This window comes from Protobothrops mucrosquamatus, unplaced genomic scaffold (assembly GCF_001527695.2).
Source record: "Protobothrops mucrosquamatus isolate PMUCROS unplaced genomic scaffold, P.Mucros_1.0 scaffold115, whole genome shotgun sequence".
NCBI classification, from domain to species: domain Eukaryota; kingdom Metazoa; phylum Chordata; class Lepidosauria; order Squamata; family Viperidae; genus Protobothrops; species Protobothrops mucrosquamatus.
In genome coordinates this window covers 181,841-202,064 of record NW_015386487.1, presented here as the reverse complement: position 1 = coordinate 202,064, position 20,224 = coordinate 181,841, and the positions used below count along the sequence as shown (strand labels likewise).

The 20,224-nt window shown below is 48.7% G+C and overlaps 1 protein-coding gene across 1 annotated transcript in view; it reads left to right on the top strand.

Annotated features, from left to right (window-relative positions):
* The first annotated feature begins 14,002 nt into the window (after positions 1-14,002).
* Positions 14,003-20,224, top strand: part of USP28 (ubiquitin specific peptidase 28) — a 24,049-nt gene continuing 17,827 nt past the window's right edge. The window contains exons 1-6 of the mRNA XM_029283513.1: positions 14,003-14,068; positions 17,337-17,414; positions 18,086-18,200; positions 18,655-18,760; positions 19,155-19,317; positions 19,727-19,813. Coding sequence (XP_029139346.1) covers positions 14,003-14,068; positions 17,337-17,414; positions 18,086-18,200; positions 18,655-18,760; positions 19,155-19,317; positions 19,727-19,813 — 615 coding nt within the window. The remainder of the gene's footprint in view (positions 14,069-17,336; positions 17,415-18,085; positions 18,201-18,654; positions 18,761-19,154; positions 19,318-19,726; positions 19,814-20,224) is intronic.

Below are 20,224 nucleotides of genomic sequence, written 5' to 3'. Positions count from 1 at the left end.
TTAGATAAGCGGATAATAGGTATGTAGAGAGACGGGGTGGTGTTGTTAATATGGAGAGGGAGAGAATCCTGTCTTCCACCAACAGGCCAGAAAGGAGAGGAGACAGGAGGGTGCTCACATCCCCTCCTCTGTCTCCGTCCAGATCCAGCTGCATCCCAGAGCAGCTCAGAGTCACTTAAGGGAGTTAGGAAATTAGTGCACAGTGCTGATGGACTTGGTCCTTGGTTGCCAGTTGTCGTGTTGCAGAGAAAGTGAGTGTAAAACCAGTGCTAATTTGATTACCTGACTCTGTTAGCAGATAGAAAGCCTCCTCCCGGCCAAGTGGAAATGGCTCAGAAAGACAGCTGGCTGTTATTGAATTTTGATAATAAATAAAATGCAGAGAGCAGTTGAATCACAGCTGACCAGCCGTGATGAACCCTTTTTCACGCTGTTAAAGTGGAGTCGTTGTTTAGGTTGACAGCCACTCATTGAAGAGTTTAAAGTTTAAAAGGAGCCTGTAAAAATTCACGGAAGACCCAGCTAATAAAGGGACTGATTGTGGGGAGATGTTATGGGGTTTATTTTCCATCAAAAGTCCCAAAGGTACTTCTTCAAGAGGCAACTGGACTTCTTCAGCTTCCTGGATGAGAAGCGAAACGTCTTCAAAGGAAAAACAAGAAAGTCCCGTTGCCTCTTGAAAAAGCACCTTTGAGACAACCATGACCTGGAGGACGGAGACTCTCCATAGGCATTGACCCATCAACAGGCAACATCCAGTTGCTGGGGAGCAGGTCAGTGGCCTTTGTCCCTTGCTTAGAAATCCCTCAATGCCTCTTGTTGACCTCCAAGTGGGAAAGGAGGTGGAAAGGAGCCCTTGGCCTGATCCTGCCTCAGAGCTGGGCTGATCTTCTTTCCTTCTTGGAATGGGAGGTGCTAATAAATTTAATAAAACAAATAAAGGGAACGGTCTCTTCAAATTATTCATTCTAAGCTGGGACACAGATTTAGTTTCCGTGCCCCATCTAATTAACTCGCTAGCCTGGCATTTGCTATTCCCCCACCTCCTTGCCTTTGCCCCATCCATCTTGAGTGGCTCATAGGATGCCCGGCAGAATGGAGGCCTGCCTTGCGGGCCATCAGAGATAAATTGGCAGCATCCGATCAGATTTATTTTCTGAAAATGGTATAATGGAATTTTATTAGTGCTCTAATCTGCTGTTCAGTAATTGGTTTTCCAGGAAATCAAAGACTCTCAGCGTCTAGAGACTGCCAAGTGGAGGAAGGCAGGAAGGAAGGAGCTCTCCTTGGGCCGTAACAAACTTTGCTGTCTCCAAACAAATCAGTCCGTGGCTGAGCCCGATGGCCAAGCCGAGGCCTTCACACTTCAGTGTCTCAGGTTGTATAAGCTTCTCTCCCTTTGCCCACCAAACCTGGGAGACTGGATCAAAAGTGGGCAGGGAGATAGTTATGGAGGAAGGTGGTCAAGACACAATGGCATCCTTCTTCCTAAGTGATGGTGGACTCCTGTTTCTCTGGTTCTTTTAGGCAAAGCAACACAAGGTGACTTCGGGGCCTGATTAACCATCTGGAAGAGGACTAAGCAACTGACACTCATTCTAGACAAAATGGGAGCAACTCAACCAAGGGATTCCTGTGACCCTTGTGTTTGTCACGTACAAGAAGAGGGTGAAAGAAGAGATCCGTCTATCTTTTTCTCAAGAGGCACCATTTACCAGCATAGAATGGTGGCTCAACATGTTCCTTCCAAGGCAGATCATTTGGTTTCAATCCCTCATACTCCAGTAACTCCCAAGTTAGATTATATTGTGTTCTGCTAGGTTTGGTATTGGGGAATCCCTTGGAGGCTATTCAAAAGTTGAAATTAACACACAGGGGGAAGAGTGGAGTTGTGATCATCTGCATGGTTCCACATTACCTGAAATTAAAAGTGGACTTGTACTTAATATTCTTCAGAGATCCCCTCACGTCCTGGAGATGCTCCTACCTAGGCAAAATGAAATGAGAGAGAGAGAGAGAGAAAGGAAGAGAAAGAGAGGGAGGACTAAGAAAGTCTTCATAAATGCTTGTCTCATTCTGCTGACTTCATCCCATTCCACCCCCTTAATTTCTTTCCAATTACTTTCTGAGAATGTGGGAGAGGAGAAAGAATAGGACTGGACCCTGGTTTCTCCTTTCCCCCCCACCCCGTTTTCTGCAGTTAGCAAAGATCCTTGAAGCTGCAGAGAAGAGACCCCAAGGCAGAGCCCCTGCCCCCCATCTGAGATGGAGAGCAGCTTTTTGAAGGGCTGAGCAGCGAGCCATTCCTTTCCTTGATGGAGACAAGCTCCCCATAAAAGCTAATGGGTTTTTGAAGGATATCTGGCAGGTGACAATATGTTGGGCTGCCCGAGCTTTCCATTTTGTGGAAATTGACACAGCCTTGGGGTGGCATGCTACCAGTTGCACAAATGCAGCAAGGTCTGCGCACGCCACTTTCTTCTGAGGTGGAGAAATGGGCAGAGGGCTAGCCCAGACCAAAGTCTCTGATGCACTGAGAAGAGAGCACCGAGGAGGTCCTAGAAGAGAACGTCTCCTTGCAAATGAGAGAGACCCAGGCTAAGCAGAAGGTGAAGGCCATTAATCCCGCCCCCAAGAACAGACGTTCAGCGGGTCGAACGGTTTCACTCCACCTGAACCCAATTCCACACGAAGAGGGAACAAGAAGACGACCATCGAGTGTTCGACGTCTACAGGGGTGGAAGAGGACGCCCCGGAGGTACCGGTCGTCGTCACGGTATTTAAGAGGAATTAAGGTCCTCTTTAAAGGATTGTCACATTGAATCGAACGGAAGTCTAGCTGTGGGTGCTCTATCACTGGAGACTGGATAATCAGTTGTCTCAAATTGTATAGGGAATCCTGCTTGAGCAGGGGGTTGGACTAGAAGACCTCCAAGGTCCCTTCCAGCTCTATTCTGATTGATTGCAAGATAGTGAAGGCAACTCGAGACTGAGAACTGCCACCAGATCCTCTTTACCACCCGTCTCTTTGCCCCAAATCACCAATGAACTTATTGCACCATATCTGGGCACCCGATGACCATAGATGGCAGCAAAGAGTTGCCATCTTCTGTATCGCTTGGCTGCCATGTCACTGTTCTTCCTCTGCAGCTCTGACAAAACAACTTTGGGCAACTTATCAGCCCGGGATCCTCACATGGGTTTAGAAACTCAGGGAGCTCATGAGGGGTGAGGAACCCCCATGTCTTTGTAAGGTGAGGTTCAGCCATCAATTCCACCAAGATTCCCAGAAATGAAATCCTTGGCAGTCCTTCTCCATGCTCCTGTGCTCCTTAATTCTTTCCGGCTTTTTCCCCACTGTGGCCTCTGCTTTAACATCCCTCTTTAGGGGAGACAATTCTCAGTGGGCTAGATATGTGGCACCACATCAGCAGCCCAGAGAAGCAGAAAGCTTTTCTTCAAAGGCTGCAGACCCTCCCTCTCGCTTGTCCCGCAGGCTGAGCCAGGGGGTGGCTATAATTCGGTTCTGCTGTGCGGCAAAATGAAACCGAAACCTTCCCTGCAGCTCCTGGATCTGATCCGTGGAAGGCTTGGAGTACTTTGTGAGGAGGCAGGCAGCCGCGCCACGCCCCATGCTAATTTAATTGCTGTCATGGGTCATTTCCAACACTGATGGGTTTTGCTCCCATACGAAGAAGCAGATCATCACCAGCGTTGGTGTGTGTGTGTGTGTGTGTGCATTGTCTTGCTAATTACAAAGCCGTAAATGTCTCTTTAGGTAAATAACTCAGCCTAAACAGAGGTGGCATGGGACCTGAAGATGGCCGTGGTCTACAGCTGAGTAGTTGAAGATACTCGTGTTAAGAATTTGCAGGGTGGCAAAGAACGAAGGGGGGGCGGGGTTGGCTGCTGATTTGCTTAAGGAGGAGGAGACTTTATCCTTGCTGGCATTTGTCTAGAGACCAGGGGTAGGCAACCCAAAACACTCAAAGAGCCACTTGGACCCGTTTCCCACCGAAAACAAAACACTGGGAGCCGCAAAACCCTTTTGATATCTAAAATGAAGATAACACTGCATATATCCTTTTTTATCTTTATTATAGGTATATATATATAAACTTGCTTTTATGCTCTGATGATGTTGGCAGTGCTGGCTGACGAAAGCTCAGCATTTATATTAAACAGCTTTTAGTTTGATATTATCCTGGTGTTCAAATTTATTTATTTTTATCACATATATATATAAGCTGGCTTCAAGCTGTTCTCCAACAAGCTGACACACATTCTTATTGGGCTAGCTCAGGGGTAGGCAACCTTGGCTCTTTTATGACTCATGGACTTCAACTCCCAGAATTCCTGAGTCAGCATAGCTGGGCTAGCTAGCTCTCTCCTGCCCTTCCTGCTTCCTGCTTCCTGCAGAGACACAGCAAAGGGAGGAGCCCCGCCCAATAAGCTTGTCAGCTCCTCAGAACAGGGTGAGGCTACTCTCTTTTTTACACACACACACACACACACACACAGAGAGAGAGAGAGAGAGAGAGAGAGAGAGAGAGAGAGAGAGAGAGAGATCTGTCTCTCTCTGCAAATGGCAGAGGAGGCTGGGAGCCGCAGGGGAAGGCTCAGAGAGCCGCATGCAGCTCCAGAGCCGCAGGTTGCCGACCTGTGGTCTAGACACAGATCTGCTGGAGGCAAAATAGCCCCCTGTGATCCCAGTAGGATCCATCAGATTTCATTCCAAACTTCAACAGGATCATTGGATGGAGCCACCATGGAGCTGCCAGAATGCTGGAAGCAGGCATGATCCAGTGGAGAGGAGGAGCCAACATTCTCAGGCAGTCCAGATGGTGACATCCAGGCCTTTGTTGTCCTCTTAGTTCAGTTTGCAGAATGAAAACCAGTGCAGTCCGTGAGTCTGGTCAGCCACAATAGCGTGGCTTCGCTCCCTCTTTCTCTTAGAATCGCCCTCAAGATACGTTTGGGGTGAGGAAAAGGCCTCCTCTCGCCTTCTTGGATCTTTATGTTTTCTCTGCGGCTGCAGAAATTATATCCTCCCCCTTTAAGCAAAGGATTCTCCAGCTTGCCTTTTCCAGCAGACGCGGGCGGCACTCCTGGATTAAGCATGCAGGTGACTTTAAATCTAATTCCATGACAGAGATGAAATTGCTGGATCCAAATCAATGTACTTAGTCGCTCATCAACTGCCCCACTGATTTCAAGGGGTTGTGCCACTTAGTGGTCAGGGGGTGGGGAGGGGAGAGAGCAGGATGTGGGGAAAGTAGTAGCCCGGGGTGGGGGGGTGGGAGGATTGGGAAGCAAATTAGAGCCTTTAGCTGGAACTTTTTTAGAAACCACTTAAAACATTTCTATTTCCCTCTGCTTTCTATTAATTGCCGCTGCTCCTCTTAATTGCTGTTGATGTATCAACTGCTGCACTCAGACGCAATACGATCGTAACTGGACGAGCCTTTATTTAATTTTATGACAATCAGGATGATATTTTAGGAAATCTTCTGTAACATCTTGAAAGGGGTTACTGGAGCTCTAAAAGGGGTGGCTTCTCTCTCTGTGTGTGTGTGTGTGTGTGTGTGTGCACACGCGCGCTAGAATGTAAAGAGGATTGCTAATTATCAAGGTACATGTAGTTCTCAACTTACAACAGTTCATTTAGTGACCGAAGTTACAACGCACTGAAAAAAGTGACTTATGACCGGTTCTCACACTTACGACCATTGCAGCATCCCCCCATGGTTACATGATCAAAATTCTGATGCTTGGCAACTGACTCATACTTATGATGGTTGCAGCATCCCAGAGGGTCACGTGATCACTTTTTCTGATCTTCCAACCAAGAAAGTCAGTGGAGGAAAGCCAGAGACACTTAGCCACCGGATTACTAACCTAAAAACTTAAGGAATTTGCTTAACAACTGTGGCAAAGAAGGTCGTAAAATGAGGCAAAAGTCATTTAACAAATGCCTCACTTAGCAGCAGAAATGTTGGGCTCCATTGTGGTCGCAAGCCAAGGACTACCTGTACCAAAAAGATTGGGTGATCTTAACCAGAGCTGGTCACTCGTACTCTGACCACAGGGAACCCAACGGGGCCCTCTCCGTGCTGACTCAGACTGGCTCCCGTGAGAGTTTATGAAGCGACCAGGAGACCCCCAGAGACCCCCTGGGCGCTCATCCCAGTTCCTAGACTGGCCACACCGTATTCAAGCTGACATTGAAGCATGAACGAGACCAGTTTGGGGGAAATCAGCTTACCCAGATTTACCTACCTGCCTATTGAAATTATCCCAGATAATTCAAAGACTCCATTCTAGATGTGCAAAACAGCTCCTGTTGTATTTGCAACATTGGTTCGAATTGGATCAACTAATTTGAAATTTAAAATCGATTTGGGAAATCAAGTCGAATTGACTCAAATGATTTGATTCTCCAACAGCAATAGCAATAGCACTTAGACTTATATACCGCTTCATAGCACTTTACAGCCCTCTCTGAGCGGTTTACAGAGTCAGCATATTGCCCACAAAAACCTGGGTCCTCATTTTTCTGACCTGGGAAGGACGGAAGGCTGAGTCAACCTGGAGCTGGTCAGGATTGAACTCCTGGGGTGAGCAGTGAGTTAGCCTGAAGTGCTGCAATCTAACCACTGCGCCCCCAGGGCTCTTACATGGAGTTGGAAAAAGCCACGTTTAGGAAATACGTTTAGAAAAGTCCTCGGTCAACTGTGGAGTCAGAGACATCTGACTCCACAGTTTGATTAGAGTTTTTGATTCAATAGGAAAGTTGGATTCGGTTCAGAGAGTCAATCTGCTGGATTTGATGGATGGTTGGATCTGACTATCCAGTCAGGGAAGCTGGCCCTCCTCCTGCCCCCCTTCCTGGTGAACTGTCCATGGTCCTGAGCTTCCTGCTCATCTGCTCAGCTTCTTGTTCCTTTCCTTCCAAGTAAGCCATTTCGCTGCCTTCAAATTCCCCAGCAAAGGAACGGAAGCAAAAGAAGACACGGTTTCCATTTAGCCACATCGACCATTAGACACCCTTCAGGTGTTAGCGATATTATGCCATTTCGTTATCCATTACCGCCAGGTAATAATAAGTACACAAAAGGTATTTGCAGCCCATTGGCGCTAATGAATGGAACCACTCTCATTCCATGCCCGTTCCACACTTGCATGCTTGAGCTAGAATATTACCCAAGGTTAGATGCCAACTGTCTGATCGGCAGAGGACCCCACTGGCACTCAATCTTGCATAGCTGCCTTGTGACACCAACAGAGGCTGACTTTCAGCCACAAGGTCCCACCCCCTTCATTTCTCCAGCATCAAACCATGTGGGACCTGTACAGAAAGAAGAGGAAGGAGGAGGGAGGGAGTCAGGCAGCCAACCAGTCTGCTCCCAGCTAATTGAATATGTGAGCGATACTTCTGCAGCTTCCAGCAGTGTGAATATGTGCAAATGCAAAGAACGTTGTCTTTCAGTAGGAGGTGGCTGAAGCTTACCCTCCCCTCCCTTTCCCCCCCCCCCAATAAAAACTGATGCCTCTTGAAGGTCTGGCTGCATCTTTAGAGCACAGTTTCCTACAGGAATAATCCTACATTTTCGAGGGTAATTTTGGAGAGAAACGATGGCTGTCCCACTGGATTCACCATCTATGGCCAGCACATGAAGGCGCTTGTGAGCATAATATAAACACAACTCAGGGGTGAGATTCCTAATCTATGAATCCACTTGGTACCTGCTCACCATCCTTCAACTCCTGAGATACGGTTCCTTGGGCTTGTTTGAAGGACCACTCTACCCTTGCAAACGGGGAGGGAAGCAATTGCCAGGGAGGCCATGTCCTTGTCCAGCTGCCCAAAGACCAGTCAGAAATGCTCAGAATTAATTGGCCACATGGACATCGGGGGGTGGGGGTGGGGGGGCTGTTTTCTCCAGAGAATGCATCCACCCGCTTCCTCTGCTACGCTCCTACAGAGGATGCTTTGGGCATGATTCTATTTAAACACTTTCCTTTATTTGCTCCAACATTAATAACATTTGCAGGCTGCTACCTTTAAAAATTAATGAAGTGTTTGCTCCCAGTTGAGGAGCTCATTTAAACAAAGAGGACATTTCCTTTCCCCCTCATCCCTGCTCCAGGGAACGACATGAAGACATGAGCTCCCTCCTTCCTGCAGATCTCAAGAAGAGCCTGATCGAGCTCCAAGCAGGGGTCTCTGACCTTGGTGGACTTTAAGACTTCAACTCCCAGGATTCCCCAGCCAGCTTTTGCCCCCTTTGAGGAAGCTCTCTGCTGTGACCTCATCCTTCAACACCCAAAGAGGGAGAAAGTTAGGAAGAAGACAGAAGTGAAACTTGACTCCTTTCTGATGTTCTCTCAAGATAATTGCTTCCCATTGTTGCATTGTTCACAACTCTTCCAACAACAATCCTTCCCTGCCTGAGCCCGTACGCCTCCTTTCCATCTTGCTTGTTAAAAGCAAAAGATATTTGGGAGAATTGGAATTCATTAGTCTTCCTATCATAGGGAGCCCACTTAGCCTTAAATTGGTGGTTAGCAAACATCCCGATAATTCCTCCATGTTCTTATTTGTCTTCCGCCGGTTTGCCATCCTGCTGGAACAGATGTTTGGCGTCTGTCAGGGAGGCTCTAGTCGTTGGAATGGAATGGGAAGGTGCGTGGAATTCGGCATCAGTGACGAAACTCAATCTAAACAAATTGGGCCTTTTTCTTTGTTGACTAGATTATCTGTCTAATCAGATTTCCCCAAGGCCCTCCTAAGAACGGGAGAGCGTCAGATTGATCCCCCCTTTTATGGGTATAAAACAGGAGGCAAAAGATCAACAAAGGAAGCCGCCAAGACGGAGCGAGAGAGCTTTAGGCGCAGCGATGGCTGCCAAAGGCTGCCTCGATTAGCGGCTGCACCTGCTGTCCTGGGCTGCCACGTCTTCAGAGGCTGCCGCTTCTCCAGAACACACAGAGACCCCTATTGAGGAAGTGGAGGCCCCAGGAGCAAAGGCCGCCCCTCCTGCTTGCTGTATTCCCACCTTGTAGCCATTACAGATGGGCGTTGAACTATCAGGTGCAAAGGATCAGGACCATAAGTTGCAGTTCAGAAGATTTATTGCTCAAGCCTCCACAGAAGAATCTAGTCAGGTCAAGTTCAGTACTAAATTGGTGCCAGATAAGGGTCAACGGAATTCAAGAGGGTTTGACTTAAACCGTTTGTGGGGACGTAATGATTCTGGGCTAATGATGGTTAACTCTTAACTCCGATCCCAGCTCGGCCTGCTCTTCTCCTGCCCCAAGAAAAGATGCGGTAGCTGTCCCCCATGAATTATTGGAAGCTGTTCTATTATTGGGAGCCAGTCCCACCTGAGAAGACCTCCACCAGGTTCCTGCAGAAGGTCTTTTAGGGCAACCTTACTTGGCCACGTGGGACCCCAGGGTATCAGGCAATCCGAGTCCAGAGAAACGAGAGCCTGAAACACGCTATTTTTAAAGGGCATCTGCTCTGGATCCACACAAAAAAGCTACTCTTAGAACTACTGAAACTTTTCCATCCTATTTCCTCACAACAATGGAACATTCTGGACAAAAAAATTCCGATTGTCATTTACAGAGGAGCTGCTTTGTTGAGCCAATGAGAACTTATCCTGGTGGACCCTTAATGGCCTTTTGGATCTTAGCTGATGTACAGTAACGAAGGGTGCCATCTCGTGCACCCTTACTTGGAAGCAAACTACAGTCACATGGACTCATGTGGGGTTCAGGAGGACCCAGCTTTCTTATGGGGGGGCAAGAGCTCAGGTGGGCAGTGGGGCAGAATTGGCATCAGTTCATGGCCTTGGTGGGCAGGTGAGCCAGGTGTGGTCCTACCTAACCTGGGCTGAGCCTCCTCCTCGGACAGCTCTCCCCTGCGAGTTCCCCACCTGCCTCTCTCACCAAAATCATTTTTATTTGGGGAGGGGGGTCGTGGTGGTGATAATAGACTTGGCTGCCTGCTAATAGGGTTTCCCTTCTGCAGATCTCACTCAGGGAATCTCAGCCAAGGAAGTGAATGTGAGACGGGAATTAGTGAACCCAGAAACCCCTGTGGGTTGAGAGCTAATGAGATTTTGTCTGGATCCTGCATGCAGGCGCTTCCATCCCTTCCCTTCTCCTTTTCCAGGCAAACCGGCTACCGTTGCAGTCCCCAAAATGGGCTTCTTTGCCGGTGGAGGAAAATATCTGAGCAGGCCACACAGGGAGGGAGAAGGTGACACAGAGGCCCCAAATTACAAGTGACACTTTCCTGAGGAGCCCCTCGGAACTGCAAAAAGATTCTCTTTGTTTTTGCTGCCCATGCCGGAAAAGCCCTCGGGAACCAGCATTGCTGCAGCAAATTGCCAACATGTGTGAGCAAAATCTCATCCGGGGGGTCCACGCTGGCGCTGGCTGGCTTTCGCTCGCTCGCTCGCTGCGCTTCTGATGGCTCTTTTGATGAGCTGCTGAAGCACAAGAGTCCCAGCAGGAAACCGTAAATGAGATGTTCTCGCCGTCACGTGCTGGGCTGGCTGACTCTCCCCACTTTTCATGAAGGATGCCGTGTCAATGGCAGGGCCTGGAGGCCGGGCCCGTTTGGGCTCCATCCCAGCAGCTCCAGTGCTGATGGCGAGGAACTGATGGAAGGAAGCCGGAGATGGGTAGTTTCCAGTGCGACAACAAACTGGTACAGCAAGGAATGTGTGTAAGAGATGCCCAGTTACCCAAGCATATCAAATTGTGCAGGGGGATGGACCTGGAATTGGGAAACACAAACAAATTATCTGCTAACAGCCGGTCCCATTCACCTCCAGCTGTATTGTGAACCAAGTCATGAGGTTCCTGAGCATGTCCAAATGGTCCCAAAGGCGCTTTTTCAAAAGGCAACTGGACTTTGTTTTTTTCTCTTTTGCTTCTCATGCAAGAGGCTTCTTCAATCCTGACTGAAGGGTCGGGAAATGGAAGGATTTACACTCCTTGCTGTCATAAATCTTTCCATTTTCCACCATTCGGTCAGAACTGAAGAGGCTTCTTGAGTGAGAAGCGAAACGTCTTCAGGAGAAAAAAAACAAAGGAAGTCCAGTTGCCTTTTGAAAAAGCACCTTTGGGATCACCATGACCGGGATGACTGAGCATCTCCATAGACAGATAGCGCCTTCTACTGCTCCGTTGGGCTATAAAACTCAAAGGGTCCACCAGGAGACAGGACCTGCGTTTGGCAGAAACAGATCGCTTTGGATGTGAGAATTTCCATCAAGCCCAGACTAACAGATCTCCAAAATGCATCTTTATTTGTTGGAAAAAAATAATAAAGACTTTTAGGGGCAGCTCAGCCTCTGCATACAGAAGAGACCTGAGACTGCTGGGTGAATTGGGGGGGGGGAGCTGCAGGAAGAGACAGTCCCATGATCATTTCTTGCGAAGAACAGGAGGGAGGGGGCTGAAAATCTCCCCCTCCCTCCTCCTAGCAGGGAGGCAATGCCACCAATGTGAACTTGGGCTTTTTTCCTTCTTCGCTGTGCCCCAGTTCTGCTAGCTCGGAAAGCCGCCAATCTAGGCGCGGCCTCTCCGGAATGGCCCTCTGAATTATCGAGATGTGAAAGGTTTATTATGCAAACATAATAAACGTAATAAGGGATGTGTTTATTATGCAAACAGCAACTGAGTTATGTGTCCTTTAAGACTACTAAATAGTTTTTAATTACTGCTATATCAGTAAATCCCATAAATATGCAAATGCAATTAGTTCGCAAAATAGGCCCTAAATATCTTTATTCCTCTCCAACAAAGTTCTTTGAAGTTAATCACCAGCTTCCTTTGTTCCTTCCCCTGGCAGTGGAGCCGAAAATGACGGGAATGATGACAGATGTACAAATTTAGGGAGAGGGGAGGAAAGCAAGCTAGCTTCCCCCTTTCTCTTCATGCCACATCTGGACAGGAGAAGAGGGGGGAGCGGGGAGGGAGAGGTGGCTGACAAGGCCTCCCCCTCTCCAGAAAGGAGGATTAGGTTGGATTATTGCGAACAGAAGCAGCATCAACAGCTCCCCAAGTGGGGCACTGCAAACATGCCAAGTGGGACCTGCCAGGAGGTATTTGCTGATTTACATGGCTTGTAGGTTGCCCCCCCCCTTGTCGGAAGCCAACAAGGTAAATACACACACACACACACACCAGGAAAATCAGTGCATTAGCATAATTTTCTTTTTAATGTGCATGCTGTTCCGATTCTCCTGTTCCATTTGTCCTATGCTTTGCGCATGTGTGAATATGCACACCAATCCTCCCACCAAACTTTCCACAAAATGAAGCCTGTTGTCTTTTTTTGGGGGGGGGGGGAGGGCTGGTTCCAAAGATATTTTAACTCTTTGGCAAACCTGGGGAGGGGAGTGGCTCAAGGCTGCTCTTCTCTGCTTGGGGGTACAAAACAGGCAGGTTCAGAGAACTGGGATTGATTTGGGTTTCCTTTGGAAACCTCATTCCAATGCAGGGCCTGAATTTTATATTTTTTTATTATTTTAATGGGTTGGGGTCTGAATGATGCAAAATGCCAGGGCATTTCTCCGGGCCAATGGCTGAAAACCCGCCACTCAAGAGAGGGAAGGCCCTATTTGCAATTCTCCTTTGGGAATATTTAGGCCGGGGTCCTAGGCGATGCTTATCCTACCTAGGCGATGCTTCCATGAGATCCGCACAAATGTTCTCCTAGGTTCGCTGCAGCCAACCAGGGCAGAAGTCCTGCCGGTTAAGTCCTGCAGCCGGTGGGCGATGGTCCACCGCCCTGGGAGAACCGAGCGGGTCTCCCGGCGTTGCTTTTTTGGCCGGAAAATCGCAGGATTAGTGAGCCCAGTACTAATTCTGCCTCGCCCGCAAACGGAAGAGAAAGCCGGGCGACCGGAACGGGCGACGCGGTTGGGCCGTCCCCGATCCAGAAACGCTTGAGCACGATGCAATCTACCAGGCCGAGGGTGGGTTGGATGACCTCGGAGGCCCCTTCGCACCCGCCTGCAAAAGAGCGGCTTTTCCGAAGGGCGAGGCGGGCCGAGGCAGCTGCCAACGAGGGGCTCGGCGGTCCTTCGGGGCCCGGCAGGCGCGTCTCCTCCGGGGCGCCCGGAGCCGCTTCTTCGGGCATCGCAGCGGCCAACCGGAGCGGTTCTCGATCCTCCGGGCTGGGCGGGCGACCCGGGGCGCCCCGAGAAGCACGAGGTCAAGGCTGAACCGAGAGGCGCAGGGAGGTCATCCATCTCACCCCTGCAAAGCCCCCTGGCCACGCCAGGGGAGCAAGCCCGAAAGGGCCGGCACGAAGCGCCCCGCGCCCGTCCGTGGCTCCCCCAGCCCCGCCACAGGCAGAGGCACACGTCGGATCACCCCGTGATGTCTTTTCCCCCGACTGGCTGGTTGGGACCCAGGGGGCTTTCTCCCTGCGCTCCCCAGCGGGAGAAGGGGGCCTGGAGACCAGCCTCCTCTAGGGGTGCAGCCCGAGCGGGGTGATAAAAGTTGAAAAAGTTGAAAAGGGGCGAAGCTGCGCTCTCGACCGGTTGGTCTTCGGCCTGCTTCGAAGTTCGGAGGAGGAGGAGCGCCTCAACGGGAACGCCCCCGCTCCTGATTGGATCTCAGAGCCCCGCGTTTTCCCGCGCTCCCGAGGACCCCGCCCACCGCCGTCACGTGACTTCCCCTCCACCCGTCGGCGCCCCTCGACCTGCCCGGCGCCTTTCGGGGGGCGGCTGCGCTGGCCTGGCGAACGGCAGTGGGCGGGGCTGTGAAGGTCCTGGGGGGGCGAAGGCAAGAGCCTCCGCGAGGGCGGAGCCGGGGACGGGGCGCGGCCGGCGCGGGCCAATCGGCGCGGCCGTCTTTTCCGCTAGCGGGTGGGCGGGGCCAGTGGGCGTCCGTTAAAGGGGCGGAGCCGCAGCTCCCTCTCGGCCGCGTCGGGTCTGGAGGGCTGTCCGGCGGGCGAAGGGCCGGGAGGAGGATGACGGCCGAGGTGCAACAGCCGCAGGGCCAGGACGAGCGGGCCGCGGCCGGGGGGCCAGCGCAGGTGAGGCAGCGACCCCCGCCCGGCCTTTCCCACAACAGCCCCGCCAGGTGGGCCGGGACCTCGGCTCCCCGCCTCCCTCGACCGCCCCCCCCGACCAGAAGGCCCCCACGGGCCTTTCCCCCTTGGGGCTGTGTGGGGAGGATCTCTGCGGGGCAAGGCGCGCCCCCTCCCCTTAAGCAGCCTCTTGCTTCCTCTCCCCCCCCCGGGGGACCCCGGTCTGGTGGAGGGAGCACCTGATGGGGGGGCGGGCCGGGGGGCGTCCCCTGCAGGGGGTCTCCCTTAGGTCCCCTTGGAGGACACACCTGTCCTCGCATCTCCAGTCCAGCCAGGCTGGAGACCCCTCCTCGGAAAGTAAGACACCCCCCCCGAATATTTTCCCTCTTGCCCTCTTTTGCGACCCTCACCCATCAGCCCCCCAGGAGCTGCCCGGCCTGCGTGTGGCATAAGCCCCTTTAAATTCCAACTTTGGTGCCGAAGACAAAAAGACCTTCCCAGCTCATCCTTGTTGACAAAAAGTTGCAGTCGCCAAGTTGTGATGAGGGAGCTGCTACCTGCCCAGGAAGGCAGTTGCATTAGTTTACCCCTGGTTGCCTGGCTCCAGAGCTGGGAGTAGCAGTCTTAAGGGGATTGGACACTTTTTGTACCGACCCGGACCCAATACAAAATTTAATCAAGTCTTGTTACAATTTATTTAATGTGTGTGCTGCTCATCTCACCTAGAGATAACTCTAGGCGATTTACAACAAGGAAAAAATGAGAGGAAATATTAAAATATTAGAATAATAACTTTGTCAAATTTAAGTCAATTTAAATGTTAAAAGATGGCAAAGCAGGGAGCAAGATATTTCGGGGGGGGGGGGAGGTCAAGCCTTATAATGATAAATGATTATTTCCACAGGACCAGAGAGAACTCTGGCAGATCCCTGGTGCCTCTGCAGGATGATGGTCTTCCTAGTCTTATAGAAATGGGTCTCCAAACAATATCAAAGCCAGTAACGTGGATCCAATTTATATTGTACCCCTATGGTATTTTGTAAATGATTAAAGCTGGTGGGGTGTTAATATTTGGGTAGGATAACAAAATAATCTTGCTTGGGGGTCCTCCATTAATCAAATTGCAGGGCCTGCTAAAAATTGCAAATTTTATCACTTCGAGCTCCCAGGATAAATACAGTTTAGCCTAACTTGTGTCACCCAAGTTAGCTATTTTTGCTTGTAGATTTTATTTGAGTCATCTAACCATATACTTCCAAGGAATTCTTTGGGATAATCATACTCTGAAAATACCGTACAACACTCTGAAGTTAGAGTTCTTCAGATATTAAAGAAATTAAAATTGCAGGTCAAATAATTAGTTACAAAATTTCTTAATAGAACAAGTAGCTGTTATTGCCAGTAGCTGAGATAGAGGATCCTCACAGTTGTGTTTGTTGGAATTCTCTCTGCTTTTGAGCCTTTGTTTTTTTGATATCTGTGTTCTCTAAAGATAAGTTTTTTTGCAAATATGTAGGCATAATGTTGATGCTAGGCCAAGCATCAATAAGAATTTTCTCTGTTTTTTCTCTAATGAGACCTTGGAAAGTAACGGAATGTGGTTGCTCATTTCTTTTTTTAAGAAAAGCTTTGGCAAAAGCTGAACAGGAATTTAGGACCTCTTTGAAATGTAATCTGGAATTTGGTCTATTTGAACCTAACTTAGATGCTGCTCTGCCATTACTCCCTAAACTCTGGTCTGCTTCCCGGTACCTCTTAACATTTTCTTTTAAACTGGTTTGTGCAAATGCCAATTTGCTGGTTAGAGCGCCATTTTCAGTGGGCTGCATATCCAACACCTTGTTGTAAATGAGAAGTGACCAGCTGCGATGGCATGCGCAACCAGCTTAAAATAGCTTCTCCCCAAAGCTCTGCACATTCTTTGGGCTCCTTGTATGTCTGTGTGCAGCATCTGCCAGTGTTGTGGGGTAGAATAAATACTCGGCTCCCAGATTTGGGGGAGAAAAGGGTCTTTGGGCTGGTGTTTCTCAGATAACAGCTCTGTTCTTTTTCCTTCCAAATAATAAAGTTCTAACTTGCCTTGAAAAAGAAACCGGAAGATGGTACTTTGTTTTATGAACATTCGTTGGCCTTGAAAAGATGCTCAGGTTGTGTGTTTTGGTTTCCTGAAGATAAGTAGCCATCTCAGTTGGGATGTTTGGATTTTTCTGTAAAGGAGACTCAAAACATTCAACATGGAATTATTTTTAGCCAAGCCAGGTGTATTAGGCTAGGAGGATCTTACTAAAAGAGAGACAGGGCTTTCTTCGAAGAATTTTGTTTACGTAATCCATTTAAATGGCATTCGTCTTACTTTTGCGGGGACTTTGGCTATGTGCTGGTGATGTCACAAGAATAGGGGCACCTAAGTTGCCACCAGCAAGACTAGCAAAAGTGTTTAAAAATATGTCAGATGTTGGAAATGTAAACATAATATAGACATGTATTACCACATTTGGTGGACATGTGGCAAGGCTAAGGCTAATTGGAGAAAGATACATACGTGGTTAGAAAAAATATTGGGTGAACAAGTTGATTTTAAACCTGAACTTTTTTTACTAGGTATAATGCCTGAAAAGATTAATAAGCAGAGTCTATATTTAATCTTACACATCACCACAGCAGTGAGAATAATTTTCGCACAATACTGGAAGAATGAAGGATTGCCATCAGAAGAAGAAATAATCAGGAAAATATTGGAATGTGCAGAGATGGACAGACTAACTATGAAAGATAAAGAAGACACAGACTACTATCAAATTTGGGATTTATTTTATTGTTGGTTAGAGGAAAGAATGAAGGATTAGGAATTGAATATGTATTAGCATAGCTAATCCCAGACAACTCGTTGATTGGAAAAATTAACACGTTTATGAAAAAACCCAATAAAATCTTTATATATATAAAAAAATAGGGGCACCTGCTAATCAAGAGTAACCATGTTCCTGACAACATAAGTAGTATCGATGCAAAGGTGATAGGGTTGGGAGTCTGGTGACTTCTTCTGTATAATGTGGGGCCGTTTTATTAATTTTTATTGGTTGCAGTAGTGAGTGGCCCAGAATTAAATAAACAAAGGCCTTTGTTCAGCCCATTGGCTCTTGGAAAGGTCTACCAATCTGTTTTTTTAAAAAGGTGCTTTCATGTTTTCTTGTTTGTGTTATAGGCCTTGCCCTGCTGTCTGCTCTACCTCTTCCCTTTCTGATAACACCCTCTCTCTCCCATTTTAACCCAGACCTGCAGTTTGCTCCTAAGCCAGCTGAAAGAGATCACGGGCATCCACAATCCGCAGTTCCTCCAGGCGGCACTGAAGGTTAGTCCCCTTTGCTGAAATGGAATCCTTAACCTGCTCCCCGTTAAGAAGGCGTTGGATGGTCTGCCTTGAAATTAGTTTAAAGTGGGCTCTGGAAGGCAGACTCCCCCCCCCCCCGCGCCACCATTGCATTGCCATCCACTCTGTTTCCAACTGCTTCTCTGCTTGTTTTGGCCCTTGAAATCCAAAACGGGCAGCCCTGCTCTCCCGGAGGGGTTGCTCCCAGCCTCGACAAACAGTGGCATTTGGACAGCTGTCCACATTCCTTCTCCAACATGCAGCTCTGCTCTCTGCTCTGCTCCTGTGATTCGCAGCCAGTGCTGTCTGGTCTGGAGTGTGCATGGACTGTTCCTGCATGATACATGAAATCGAGCGTCCAATTTTAAATATACTTTTTCGTCTTCCTTAAAGTTGTCCTGCTCTGGCCATTAACCAGGACAATAAGTTTAACAAAAAATCCCCTAGAGCAGTGCTTCTCAACCTTGGCAACTTAATATATGTGCACTTCAACTTTAAGATGTGTAGACTTCAACTCCCAGAATTCCCTGGCCAGCAAAGCTGGCCGGGGAATTCTGGGAGTTGAAGTCCACACATCTTAAAGTTGCCAAATTTGAGAAACACTGGTGTAGAGCAGCAGAATGTCCTCTTCTGCCACCTTTGTTTCTCCTCAGGCTGCAGATGGAAACCTCATGCAGGCGGTTGGCTTCCTCACAGAAGTCAGTGACCGAGAGTCAGAGGGAGCCCCCACTGCTTCCGACTGTGAGGGAAGGGAAAGACAGGCCACCGGTGAGCCCTTGCTTTTCTTCATAGACTTTTCCCATCCAGCAAGCATGAAATTTTCCAAGGAAGGCTGTGTGCAGACTGTGAAAACCTACACAACACATTCTGTCCCTCTGGGACGGAGTCTTTATAAATAGAACCAGAGACCAGAAAGGGCCTTTCAGCTCTCTTGCTAAGCCCTGGCTAGCGCTTCTGGGATATAGTGGAAAAACAGTTCTCAGAAATCTCCGTCATCGTGGCTAGGCTGCGTTGAGTCACTCTTGTTCTGGAAGGTGAGGATGACGCGAAGAGCCAAGCAAGCTGGTAAGATGTCAGCGGATCACAAAGGGCCAGTGGTGCCTTCTGATCTCTCTCTGCCTCTCTGGATGAGAACCTCGCTATTAAATGGCTTCTTTGGGTGGGGAGACGGAGCATTTGAACTGCACTGATGACTAATATTGGCTTCTGTCTTGATTTCCAGCTCAGGATGAGAGCCCCCAAGAGGATGCTGATCTTCAGGAACCATCTCCTTCAGATGGCCAAGATTTCTCAACCGGGAAGAAGGATTTTGCTGCAACAATGAATGCGTATGTCATTGTTTTGTTTCCCACATTTTTGCTGTGGGAAAATCTCCCATGCTCCTTTCTCTCCAGTAGCCTTGTCCCACTCTGCCCCTATCGAGGTCGCTGCTGTGTTTGCATGCTCCCGATCCTCACAAGAGAAACGTGGCCAAATCTATTCCAATCAAAGTTTTCCATTTTCAGGAAATGTCCAGCTGACCAGCATAATCTACTGTACGTTCCTAGCAGAACAGGCTTTTCTTGAGGGCCAAAGTCTACTGAAAAAGGGATGACAATTATCCTTCGGGGATTGCGTGTTGTTCTGTAGTACCTTATCAAGATAGATGAATTAATGAAGATGGCTAGTTGCTTCTAGCCAAAAAGGCCTCCTTGCAGTTGCTACTGTTTCTGTTTCTGGCAGAGCCTGCGAGCCGAGCGTAGCCGAAAACAAAAACCGTTCCAAAAGGAAACGCTGTGAAGTTTGGGGAGAGAACACCACTCAGCGTGACTGGCGGCGGGTCAGCGGATGGCCAGTTGGGATGAAGAACATTGGAAACACCTGCTGGTTCAGTGCAGTCATACAGGTAATTTGGGGTGCTGATGCTTTTCTGGGTCTCTGCTGGCATTGGGGCTCCATCAAACTCTTGCTCAGCCACTTTAAGATGAGTGGACTTCAGTGGGCCACGGAATTCTGGGAGTTGAAATCCACCCTGGTTGAAGTGGCTGAGATTAAGCACCACTTCTCTAATTAACCACTATTTTTCTTCAGTTGATGTAAGAGCTAATTAGTTCAGGCTTCCCTTCCTGCTTTCTGTCACTGGGCTGGGCTTTAACTTGCTTAATGGAGCGCGTAGAGGATGGAGAAAATTGATGCTTACCTGTTGGGGGGGCTGCTGTAGCCTTCCCTGGTCTCTCCTTTGGCTGAAGTATTATGTAGACTCAACATACAATCACACCTGTGGAGCAGAAGGTTAATTTCAGGGGGGTTTTCAGTCTCTCTTCCAGCTGCCAGAATTCCGGCACCTGGTGCTCAACTATTCCCTGCCGGAAGCCATCCTTGACAACTGCCGCAGCCGAAATGTAAGTGATTCCTGGGTGACAGGAAGGGAACTTCCTTGTTGTTACAACAGGGCTGGCTGAACACTGACAACCTGCAGGGATGGGAGACAGTTAAAGATGAAAGAGGATTTCTGATTTTTCCAAAAATTTTAAGGACTCTCCTGTGTTCAGAATCCAAAACACAAAAGTTGTGCCAAGCTTTCTGTGATTTGATGGCATGATTTATCAGGAGTCTCCAATTTTTGTTTTCTCTAGCAAATTTCAAACCTTTTCAGTCTTTTGACTGTCACTCTAATCACAGTCTGGGCCTCTAGGGCTTCCATACGTTGGAATACCATTGCTACTTGTTTTGCCTTTTTTTACTACAGTTTACCTTTTGATTAAATTATCCCAAATAGCTTTAAAACCAACTTGGCAACGATGTGTGGTCAT